The following is a 12,554-nucleotide window of genomic DNA, read 5'->3' as shown; positions in this document are numbered from 1 at the left end:
TAAAGAGAACTAAAAAGGGGAAATCTCCAGGGACTGATGGATTAACTAAAGAATGGTACAAAATTATGCAAGACCAACTAATTCCAACATTAGAGAAAACATTCAACTGGGTCTTAGAAAATAAAGGAATTCCCCCCTCATGGAGAGAGGCAGTGATTTCAGTCATACCGAAGGAAGGGAAAGACAAACTGGAATGTGGGAGTTATCGTCCTATAAGTCTTCTAAACAATGATTATAAACTTTTCACCTCCATATTATCCAAAAGAATAGAAGTCATATTACCAGCTTTAATACATAAAGACCAGACTGGCTTTGTCAAGCAAAGACAGACCCAAGACAACATTAGGAAAACATTACACATTATGAGAGAAGTCACTCAGCAAAAACTAGAAGCACTGATATTAAGTTTAGATGCAGAGAAAGCATTTGATTCGGTGGGGTGGTCTTTCTTAAATAAAGTGCTCTCAGAATTTGGATTTCATAAAGTGATAATTGACACATTTAAATCATCATTATATACCAAACCAACGGCTAGAATTAAAATTAATGGAGATTTGACCAATTCATTCAGTCTAGAAAGAGGAACGAGACAGGGATGTTGTGCGTCGCCGCTCCTCTTCGCCTTATTTATTGAACCCATGAGCCAACTGATCAGGCAGAGGTCAGATATAACGGGGGTTACAATGACATCTGGGGAGCAAAAACTATCCTAGTTCGCTGACGATTTATTGATAAGTATAACGCAGCCCACACAGACGATCCCAAAACTGATAAGTTGCTCAAAGAGTTTAGTTTAATCTCTGGTTACAAAATTAATATGAATAAAACTCAAGTATAAACATTTAACTATGATCCACCGTATTTAATTAAAACTATGTACAACTGGAACTGGGAGGCTGAATCTATCAAATATTTAGGTGTTTCACTATCGAGGGACTTCTCAAAACTGTTCGATTTAAACTATGGACCACTAAATTTGAAAATAAAATCAGATTTAAATAGGTGGAATGTTATTCCCTTTCTAAGTTTAAGCTCCCGGATAGAATCTATCAGGATGAATATCCTTCCACAGTTGTTGTACTTATTTCAATGTCTACCAGTCGGAATCCCACCTAAACAGTTCTTAGAATGGGATAAATCAATAGCGAGGTATTTGTGGCAGGGTAAAAAGGCCAGAATCAAGTTTAGAACTCTACAACTAAAAAAAGAAAAGGGTGGAATGGTCCTTCCCTGTTTACAGGAATACTACCATGCAGCCCAGCTAAGACCTTTAATCTTCCTGTGTTCACCATCATACACTGCAGCGTGGAAGGAAATGGAAGGAACAACGATAAAAGGAATCCCAATAACAGCCCTACTTAGTGATTATAAGTTACAGGAAGAACAGCAGATCCCAGAAGATTCCATAACAAGTAGGTTTCTCAAGTCTTGGCAGGAATTGACAAAAATTTGCAGAATAGGAGATGCATCCAAAATTATGAGGTGGTGTGCCTATGATTCAGATTTTGCACCAAATAGAATTGATAACAGATTCAAGTTATGGATCTCAAAAGGATTAACTACATATTATTCATTCGCTCACAAAGGGATATTTAAGAGTTTTGAAACCTTACAGAAGGATCATGGACTGGGAAAAGACGCCTGCTGGAGACTGTGGGTCTAAGGGAGCCAACCACTTCCATGTTTTTTGGGACTGCCAGGTAATAAAACCATATTGGGAAGAGCTCCACAAACATATTGAAAATGTATTCAATGTAAACATCCCATTCAAATGTGAAGCCTTGTACCTGGGCAACCTACAATTAGACTCATGGACCAATAAGGACAAAAAACTACTGGCTATTCTACTGGCAGCCAGTAAGAAAGCCGTCACAAGGAAATGGCTAAAACCAGACCTACCCACTATTGATGAATGGATTGAAATTGTTTACCGGATTTATGCTATGGAAAATATTTCTTTTTCCTTCCAAGTTCAAATAGGAAAATTTTATAAGATCTGGACCAAATGGACTGAGTATGTAAAACCAATTAGATCTGACTTCATTTGATTATTCTTGTGAATTATGTGTCCTGCCCTTTTATGTTCATGTGATTTTTATTGCTTGAGTTGGTGCAATCCCCATTCTTGTTCAATGTTGTTAATTTTTATTATCGTTCACAACTAAAATTAGTAACTGTCTGTAAAAGAAAATACCAGAAAGGCAGTATGTGTGTACAAAATTACTTTGACTTTCAACCAAAATTAAATAAATAAATGGGTGAAATAAATCAAAAATGAGTAAAATAAATCAAAAAAAATGAATAAAATGAGTGAAATAAATTAAAAATAATAATAAATAAATAATTTAGCTTTTTCATTAACCCAATTTTCATTTATTTATTTTTCATATCAATCTCTCAATTTCCTTTTTTTCATTAATCAATTTTTCATTTACCTATTTTTCATTAATCTATTTTTCATTTAACCATTTTTTAATTTAGCTTTTTCATTAACCCAATTTTTCATTTATTTTTCATATCAATTTCTCCTTTTCATTTATCTTTTTCATAGCTACAATTTTAGCTACAATTTATCCCAAATTGTAGCTAAATTTAAGTTTCTTCACACTGTTTGTGTCACTATTCTTTTTTTTTTTTTTCAAAAAGTGCTCAGTTTATCATATCAAACATTTTTGTTACTGATGTGTGCCTTATGATATTTTTAAAATTTTCAATAAGGACAAAACAAACATTGCCACATTCCCGCTTTTTAAATCAAAACTTCACATGCAGCGATGAATGTGAAGTGCAAGCACATTCATCGCTGGACACAAGGGTGGACACAAGGGTGGAAGTGCAAGCATTTGGACTGGGCCACAGATCAACACGTGACTATAGCCGCTAATCAAACCCCTGACCATATGCTGGGCCAGGTATAACATCTATGGTAAGAAAAAAAAGTTCTATATTGCTTTATACCAGTGTTTCTCCACCCTGGTCCTCACCGCCCCCCTGTCCTGCATGTTTTAGGTGTTTCCCTTCTGCCACACCTGTATTGTATCTCTGGGTGATTAACAGACTTCTGCAGTACTTGATGGTCATGCAATTATTTGAATCAGCTGTTCTGGAACAGAGCCACATCTAGAACATGCAGAGCAGGAGGGCTGAGGACCAGGGTTGATAAACACGGCTTTATACAAATGAGAAAACAGTGTATGATTTTTTTTAATAGTAATTTGTAGTAGTTTGTGTTGGAATGCCGCATACAATTCTGATTCAAGTTTCTGGTTGTAAAAAAATGTGGAAAATGTTAAGTACTTGAGAACTTTTACAATGCACTATAGCTTTTACTTTACATGGACTACATGAGAAGATCAGATGCATAAACAGATAAAATAGATCGTCTTTGTGAAAACATGGATGAATATGGAGAAAAGCGTGAACCTGAAGTGACAGAAGCTCCACCTTCAGGGCCAGAGTGGAATTCAGCTCTGCGTTGTCAAGACAGCCTGGGTCCCAGACAAGTCCTGCAGCAGGAGGCTCCATAGAACACCTTCCAACTCACCACAGAAAAAGACAGATGTGTGATTGTGTGGCTGGGAGAGAAGTCTGACATTTCAAACTCACAGGGATCATTTCTAATCTGATTGATTATCCAATATTTATATTAGTAGAGCTCCAAAAATATTATGCTGTTTTAATGTGAATTAACTGATTAAGCATTTGTTGATAATTTTTTTTTACTTTTGAATGCAACTTTATATATTTATTGACTCATAATGACTATTTTAAAGAGTGAATACTGTTTAAAACTCAAACACTATTTGAAGCAGAACAGTAAAACCAGGTTTTTTGCAAGTCATGTAGCATAAATATAATAAAGCTGTTCAAACTTATAAGTTATACAAAATTATGTATAACTTATTACTAGTTACCATGCCGATGTTTTAAGCTTCCTCTAACATGGTGCTGATGAGGAACAATGCATCGTTCAGGTGTTAGTCTAACAGCCTCTGGTTCTTCAAAACACACCTGTACAGAAATATACACACATACACGGAAAACATACACACAAATTAGGATTATAGTGCTGCCATGCAGCACTGCGTCATGCACACACGCTCACAGGTATACACAAGTGGATATAGACACTCATAAACTTTGTCATTCAACTTCACATTTAAAGAGTTACATATTGAGCAAAATGTAGTTGCAAGGCTACAAGAATAATATAAATATACAGCAAAAATTATCAATATTAATATATACAATAAAAAGATTAATGGAACTTAGGCTCATGAAATGAGGGTTGAAGCTGTTGTGGAATCCGGTTGTTCTTCATTTGAAATTGCTGAACATTTTCCCAGAGGGCAGCAGGGAGAACAAGCCATGGTGAGGATGGAAGGGGTCTTTTGTAATTGACCGAGCCCTGGACAGTAAGGGGTTTTTTGCTTGAATTATTCTGAATATCTTGTGCACAGACTTTGATTTTTTATAAAGATTTATGATACTGTTTGTATTGTTTACATATGTTGCAGTCCAGATGATTCTCTTAGCTGTCCTGTCCTGTCCTCACAACTCTCTTCATGCATTTCCAGTCAGAAGCATTACACACCCCAAACCAGACAGAGATGCTGCTGGTCAGTATACTCTCTGTTGCTCTCTGTTCTACCTTTCTACTCAGAGTAGAAAGTGGGGCTCACCTAGGCTTGGGTCATATGCTGCGGCCATTAAACTGAGGCACAAACCACAGCCTAGTAACGTTGTTTGTGCTGAACCTGGCATGGCACTTACACAGCCCTGGGAGGGTCAGTACTTTAACAAATTCTTCATAGAGATTTTGAGCCATCAACTTCCCTTTTAGTCAGGATGCAGTTAAGGGGTGGGGCATTAAAAGTTATCAAAAAATTGAGTTTTCGTATATGCTTAGGGGGTGTGACCAAGCGGCAAACTTGGCGTACTTGCTCAAGCAAACAAAACTCTAAAACTTTCACATATAAAGGTCAAGTGGCACCAAACTTGGCATGATTGATCCTGTTTGGATGCCTGACAATCCTATATCGTTGTATTGTGACGTCATCTAAGCTTCGCCCCTCAGACCAGGAAGTGACTTTTTTTTCTTGGAAAGCTCAGTATAGCATGCCACTCCAAACAAGAATGAGGAGGACCCAGAGCTCTGGCAGGAGCACCCAAAGCCGCCCCCTTTAAACAGGAAGTCACCTGTTTTCCCACTGTTTTTCTTCCTTTTACTGTATGGTCCATGCAGATGTAAATCTATGTTTTCTGTGAGTCTATATACATGCTATCCAGTCATGCATGGGAGTTTTGAAAGTCCAAACTGTCTGCAATAGGGGATATTATAATTATTTCTTAGAGAACCTTCTCAAAATGAAAGTGTATCTGTTATTCAGTACCACCTTTGTGTTCCTTTTCCTTTCAGTCTGTCCTCGAGAATGGGGTCTTTGTTGGGGTTGGTCACTGTGTTGACTCTGCTTTAGCTGACAGGGCTTCTGTTGCATGTGGTCAGTGTCTGGGGCTGGGCTAAGACTGACCGACAGGTCGAGTTCAGGGCAGTGTGTTACACCAGAGTGAGAAGGGAAGGGGGCAGGAATGGTGTTGGGAGATGGAGAAGGAGGGTCAAAGATGGAGAAACTCATCCTAAGAGAAAACACAAGAAGAGATGATTTAGTAGATGATGAGAGGCTGATAACCCTCTAACAAACGGCAAATAAGTTTGGTTACGTTCTCTAAATGGAGTGAAAGTGGAGGACACATTACACCAGTGTTTTTCAACCACTGTTCCGTGGCACACTAGTGTGCTGTGAGTGATCGTCAGGTGTGCCGTGGAAATTATTCAATTTCACCTACAGTACCGTATTTTCCGGACTATAAGCTGCTACTTTTTTCCGAAGCTTTGAACCATGCGGATTGTAGCCCGCTGTGGCTTTTCTGTGTATTTTTCTTCAACCACCAGGGGGCTCTTTAGCAGGACGTGAATCATTCAAAGTCAAAATTGTAAATCAAAGAAGAACGTGCTAATTTTAATTTAGAACAACCACAGGCTAGCAGCAGGCACGACGGAGAAATGTTTTCAAACTCATATCATGCAGCTTTCAGGTTGAGGCCTGTCGATCTGGCACTACAGGAGGGAAATAGAGCCGCTGCACTTAAGCTCGGTGTGAACGAAACCATGGTTTGGCTTTGAAGACGGAGGGCTGCGTCCTTAATGTATCCAGCAGATTTATTAGGACGCATCCCTCTGCTGCCCTCTGCTGGGTCCTTATGGAAAACCGACAGCAGCTTCCAGTTTTTTTTTCTTTGTTTTTTTTTTTTCTCAAAAAAAATTGAAGGTGCTAGTATGGTGCGCTCAATAGTCCGAAAAATACGGTAATTGGTTTTAAAATATTTTTTGAAAATGAATTATCTGCAAATAATGCCATCTCCTCTAGTGTCTGCTATAGTAGAGACTAACTGTGTAATTATGTAATTTTCTCACCACTAGATGGCAGTAGGTACAGAGCATTTTACATTAAAACAAGAGAATTAGTGATGCATGAATGCTACAGGTAGCGGTGAGAGCATTGAATCTAGCAAGACTGACGACAGTGATGGAAAAGACAGTGAAGCTCAGCAGTAGTTGGAAAGAACAAGAGTCCATTTCCCACAACATGTCTGTGTGAAGTGAGCTTCTGAAGCCTGGTTACTATAAAAACTAAAACCAGAGAGAGACTGAGATGTTGAGGAAGAGCTTTGTCTTTCTTCCATTTCTGCCAGGAAATCAGCTGTTTTCATCCAAACATGCACAGGTTTCACACCAGGTGGGTAAAATATACAGATGTTGACATTTTGTACATGCAACTCTTCATATTGTAACAGTGAATATGAAGTGAAATGTTTCCCAAATATTATTGCTTCTTTCAGAATAATAATTATTTTCTGTATTCCGGCTATAAGATGCTTGTGGATTAGTCTGTAAAACACTTTGAAGTTTTCTACAACTTCTTTAAATTTAACACCACAGTGTTGTGGCTGTTCAGGTGTATTTTTGAAGTGAATATGTTAAGTGCAATTTGAAAAAAGAAATGTAAAATATGATAAAAATAAATGTTTGTGTTTATTTGATTCCTATTCAAGACACTTTGATAAGAATGACTATATATGTAATATAGGCGGCTACAGCGTATCTTTGCTTCCATTTTTGGTTGGTGGTGTGCCTCGTGATTTTTTCAATTAAAACAATGTACGTTGGCTCAAAAAAGGTTGAAAAACACTGCATTACACTACAACAGAGGATAAATGTCAAAGCTCTAGAAAAGACAATGTCATGTAGTTTTACTTATTTTTATTAGCATAACTACTATTGAGGTTGACAGCTCAATAACTTTAAAATTGATTCATCCATTATTACACCCTTGCTGCTGTGTGATGCCTACGTTGCTTTGCACATGTGGGTTGCTTTGGGGTCTTAAAATGTTTATACAGAAGTCTGATTGCATTTGCATCAATCAGTAGTATGAATGACCATGCAAATAATATCAGATTTTAGGAAAAATTCATAACTGACCATTAAGACTTGATATGGGAACAAAGCCCAAAAGGAAAGACCAGGAATGGAAAAATCTCTACAGAAAGAAGATAGAAGATAGACATTAGCTGGGTTTGGAAGAGCCTGAAGACAATTTTGAAGTTATAAACCAAACCTCTAAACTGCAGCAGACTTAGGGTGAATGACCTAAACCACTTCTTTAACAGGTTTGATCAGCAACTAACCCGTCATCCAGCAGTTTCCCCAGATGCTCAGACATCACCCACCCTCTCTGTTTCAGAGCACTAGGTTCCACACCACCATCTCTCCCCCAACAATCCTGTCCCTTTCAGTACAACAAAACATAAAAATTAAAGCAAATAAAATTACAAGCAAAATATTACTATTAGTGGCCACCAAACATTCTCGGCTGGATCAGTGTTGCCGGTAGTATTGCTGAACCAAAAACCTCTGCAGAGACGTGTGCAGCATGTCTCCCTCTTTCCTTCATAATGTTCAACCACAGAGCACTTAATCCTAAGCAATGTCATGTGGAACTTTTGCACTCTGAGTGATGTAAAGCTTGCGTCAGAAAAAACCCTGGGGGTGTAGCATGTCAAAATGCATCAACACAATAAATTTAATGTGATATTTAAAAAAATAAGCACTTGATGGAGTGTGGTGAGTTTTCGAGGCTCATTGCAGATCAAAAAAGAGACACCCATAGCAGTCAAACAACAGGTAAAGGATCCCAAACTTGCCATTCGTTCCGATGAGTATTATAATCAGAACAGAAGGCTAAGCAAATGACCAGAAACATTTTTTTAATTCATCGGGAATTTTCCAGCCTCTCTCAGGGTGGAAAACACTGGGTTCCAGCAACTTCTCTTTCTGTTGGAGTGCCGCTGTGTTAGTGGGGCCTGATACTTCAATGACGTCCATTATTACACATTATTACGTTATTACACCACCAGACAGTGGACCATCGCTGGTCCACTGACCATCACTGGACAGTGGACCATCTTCTTACAAAGATGTTCAACTTTGTAAGAAGAAGTTGAACATCTTCTTACAACTGTAGTATGTAACTTTAAAAAAAAATTATATGTTTTTTAAATGAAATCTAAACATTAATTTTGGAAATACATACTTAATACTATACTTAGTACACTATTTCAGTATTTATTTCCAGTTTAAAAAATTTAATGACATGTAAAGTATAACTAACCCGCTTTGCTTTTATACCCCAACCAAGGCTGTGACAAATTTGTACCACTGCAGCCAACCAAGAATGGCCAGCAGTGAGACAGTCTTAGGCCAAGTAATGCAGAACTAAATGAATTACACCAAAATGTCAAAATTCACACATAACCTTAAGTAACTATTTAGACAGTTTATAAAATGGGAGCTTTAGCGAAAGTTCAAGCTGGAAGACTCCACCCCCTTCGTTCGCCCATCGACGTCATGCTCATCTCCGACCTCAGCGCTGGACCTCACCCGGCGTGTTCAATCAGCAATCAGGCTCTGCATAAAAGGATCCACACCCAAGCCGTCAGCTGATTCCCAGCTGCGTTCAATCCGTTCATCGCACAACTCAGCTTCTCCACAGCCTCGTGATTCCCCGTCCTTCGACCTCGCATTGGCCCTTTCTTTTCCACTCAGACGCTCCTCGGATGCAAGATATTTCTCCTGGTCCCAGCCTCAATCATTTGAAGCAGCTTCTCCCGCCTATCTCTCACCTGCCGGGGTTTCACTTACTCCACGATCCACCTCCGAAAAAACATAACAAACCCTCCGGTCACCTCGTTAACTTTGACCTTCGGCCAGTGACGCACGACGCATTACCTCCCGCACAGTCTGTGAGACAAGGTAATCAACTGCGGAGCTCTACGTGGAGGTGACGGCCTGTCTAAAGAAAGACGACAGAATCAAAGAGGATCCGATGGAAGCAGCAAAAGGCCGTCTTCCTCCGCCTGCCAAGCTTCTCTCACTTCCGCATGCCGGTATGGTCAGCATCTTTCCGGATTTCCCCCTCTACGCCCGTCTCGGGCTGTCAGGACGCTCCTCAGATGCAAGAGATTCCTTGATGATTTCAAGTAGCGTCTCCCCCTTTCTCTCGCCCGACTGGGATTTCTCCATCTCCCGCTCCCTCACCACCTACTCCACGGTCCACCTCTGGCAAGCGGACACGTGACCGCACTGTTTTCAACCCGCACCGTCTTTCTTCGCCTCAGCTCCTTCAAACCAGCGCCACGCTATGGATCAGCAATGCCTACGGTTCACGTCTCCTGCTTGTCGCTGTCAGTCCGCTCAGCAACATCTCTGGTTTTCCCACACTACGCCGGTTTCAAGCTACCAGGGTAAGACGTAGCATTCTCATGTCTCATTCAAGTCTCGCAATACTTCATAACGCAGACACCTGTCATTAGTTTGTCCCCTCCCAAACACGTTGACCGTATATTCATGCGCCACTCGAGTTCTAATGTCTACGGACTTTTACACAAACATCGACTAAGTTAAGTCGTCGTCACTTTTTTCTCCGAGGCGCCTTTAGACATAACATTAGTTCAGCAGGTGACCGCTGTTGCATAAGAGCCGCAAGGTGTATGTCAGAATCCAGACAGTCATGGAGGGATATCTTCTGCATAAATGGCAGACGCACGTGCACTCAACTGCAGAGAGCAGCGCAGCCCATCTTTAACGGGTCATTTGGTCACCGCAGTTATCTATCTGCTTCATATTAGCTATTTGTCGCTAGTCAGCGCACCTGAGCTATATTATAACTCATGCTACCCAGGCCCGGCAGGAAGGGCGGATATCTGGGTGCATTGCCGGCTTCAGTTAATCGTGTCCCGGCTGTCTACAAACCCCGTGTTTTACCTACATGGCCAATTCTTTGATAGTCCTGCACCGACTTGGCACCGGAGTTTCCTCCACTTCCCTTACCGTGTCCTCTGCAACCTCGTTCCGCAATTAAAACAGTTTTATGTGCCGTTAATGCATCGTAATCTATTTTTCAAACCGCCTACAAACGCAACGTGAGCCCAGAGACGTTCACACCATTGCTTGTTAACAAGACGCCCGTGGCTATTGTCGTTGTGTATGTTCAGATACATAGATTCATTCTGCCTGTTGAAGATTCTAGGTTGTAATATATTTTTGGAAAATTTCTGGCTCCATCTTCTGCTCACGGATCCCAGGTTCTCCCGGCGGGCCGAAGTGAAACCACACAGAAAACGATCGTAGACGTCACAGAATTATTGACTTTAATCCAAAAGAAGACATGAAATTACACCCGAAACTGCAGAACAGAGACGTGCATTTATTTACCTGAGACAAATGGAAGAAATGCCTTCTTCCTTCTTTCAAATGGAAAGAAGGAAGAAGGCAAAGACGTGCTTAGACGTCTTTGGAGAATTGCAAGAGCCAATCCGAGTAGTTACTCCCGTGTACAAGGTTTTATAGTAAAGGCGTATTCTAGTCTTCTATTTCTTCAAATAAGGCGTATCCTTGCTCATCCATCCAGGAGCTGTCTCTGACCCTCTTTAAAGTTAGTCACTCCCTGCACTTTGTTTTCAAGATCAAGCACCAATTGTCACTTTTATCTTAAAGCGGAAGCAGAACTTCTCCTCTACTGGCCAGGACTCCTGCTGTTTTATGGCTTTTCACAGTTTGTGTGAAGCTGGAACTTCTGATGATTTCCCACACAAAGGGCAGTTCAAACAACCTGCTGGTAACATAAAGGTTAATAGGGCAGAATAAGTTATTAATCTGAAAACTATAATTGGGTCTCGGCTGGCCTTCACATATCAGCGGCTTGAGGCATGAATTATCATTTACCTAATTGTGGACTTTTGCTCCATTGCGACGGCGATACGTGCAGTAGAGTGGCCTGCCAACGTAACATGAAGTTGGCTAACAATTCCTCTTTGGTTCGGTTGAGCCCGTCCAGCGCTTTTTCTAATTATTAATCAGCCTTAAATTCCTATTGATGAGGGTCTTTCTCCAATCATTGTTCCAAAAAAAAAAAATTGCTCAGTGTCCATTCACTACTTATCAAAAGCGACCTTAAATAGAAACTGGTTTAGTCTCAATGTAAAACATGTTTTTAGCATCCGATTTATAGGAACTTTTTCCAGACGCACAATGTATAGTGGTGTTTCATATTTCATTCAGGTAGTGCAGTACAAAACAATCCAGAGGATTTAAATGGCCTGGCAGTCACTATTCCAGCAGGTGATCAACAAGTGATTCTTTTCGTAGTTTAAGTTTTAGATTTTTCTTAGTCATTTCAACTTCAGGATATTCTAGGTCTACTTGCTTCACGGCTATCAACCGATCTGTCCCATATTCACATGTGTTCAGTTCAAGTCCCATTGGTCGCTTCTCAGTTCTTATCTCAAGATCTCCCGAAATCAGCAGATTATTTCCCAGGCCATACTGCCACTTTCAGGTTACGCAGTCAGTTCTCTTGCTTACCCCGGTTCCACACTCAAAAGTGCTCATTCCAGTCTCACTTCTAGGCCAATAAACATTAGACACTTACCAGTCATTCTCGTGGGTCTGTCACTACGGCAATCAGCACTTGCAGGTATCCTAAAGCTCACAGCCCCATCTAGGGTCTGAACTCCCAACCCCACTGCCGGGTTCAGTGGAGTTCAATTGCATGGCACGTCTCAACACATCAAAGCTTTTCGACGAGTCTAAGATGGCATTTCCTTTCTATTTCCCATTTTAAATTCAGCCCGTCGGGCATGGCCCTTTTGGGGGGGGAACTCCTATAGTTGGTTCAGCTTCACCTTCAACAGCTCGAGTTTCCAGCTTTTACAAAATTGTTCCCTGGCCGTAACCTGTTTCCTGAGTGTCTATCTCCGCAAGCAATCCCAAGTCGTCGCTCTCATCAGTCGTGTGTTACCATAAAGCTGAACCTTCACCACTCAGTTTCATGTCATCAACAGACTTTAATCTTATCTCTGCTCGTATCACCCCTGATCATTTTGACTCTATTGTTGATGAGCCGTCTCTCTCCACCTCTGCTCAGTTCAGTTAT

At 40.4% G+C, this 12,554-nt stretch overlaps 1 protein-coding gene and 1 long non-coding RNA gene across 3 annotated transcripts in view; both read right to left on the bottom strand.

The window, feature by feature from the left end:
* Positions 1 to 12,554, bottom strand: part of LOC145553040 (uncharacterized) — a 462,758-nt gene that overhangs the window by 368,232 nt on the left and 81,972 nt on the right. The window lies entirely within an intron of this gene.
* Positions 1 to 12,554, bottom strand: part of ppp1r35 (protein phosphatase 1, regulatory subunit 35) — a 36,033-nt gene that overhangs the window by 12,162 nt on the left and 11,317 nt on the right. Inside the window, exons 2-4 of one of the 2 annotated variants that reach the window (XM_081611354.1) lie at positions 5,397 to 5,637; positions 3,915 to 4,011; positions 3,424 to 3,539 (exon numbers count right to left, since the gene is read on the bottom strand). In XM_081611354.1, the coding sequence (XP_081467480.1) occupies positions 3,424 to 3,539; positions 3,915 to 4,011; positions 5,397 to 5,636 (453 nt within the window). In that variant the 5' untranslated portion in view covers position 5,637. The remainder of the gene's footprint in view (positions 1 to 3,423; positions 3,540 to 3,914; positions 4,012 to 5,396; positions 5,638 to 12,554) is intronic. The other variant, XM_081611355.1, reaches the window with a different exon arrangement.

This window comes from Poecilia reticulata, chromosome 10 (assembly GCF_904066995.2).
Source record: "Poecilia reticulata chromosome 10, P_reticulata-male-v2, whole genome shotgun sequence".
Lineage (NCBI taxonomy): Eukaryota > Metazoa > Chordata > Actinopteri > Cyprinodontiformes > Poeciliidae > Poecilia > Poecilia reticulata.
The sequence above is the reverse complement of the archived record's forward strand: the minus strand, read 5'-3'. Positions and strand labels throughout refer to the sequence as shown.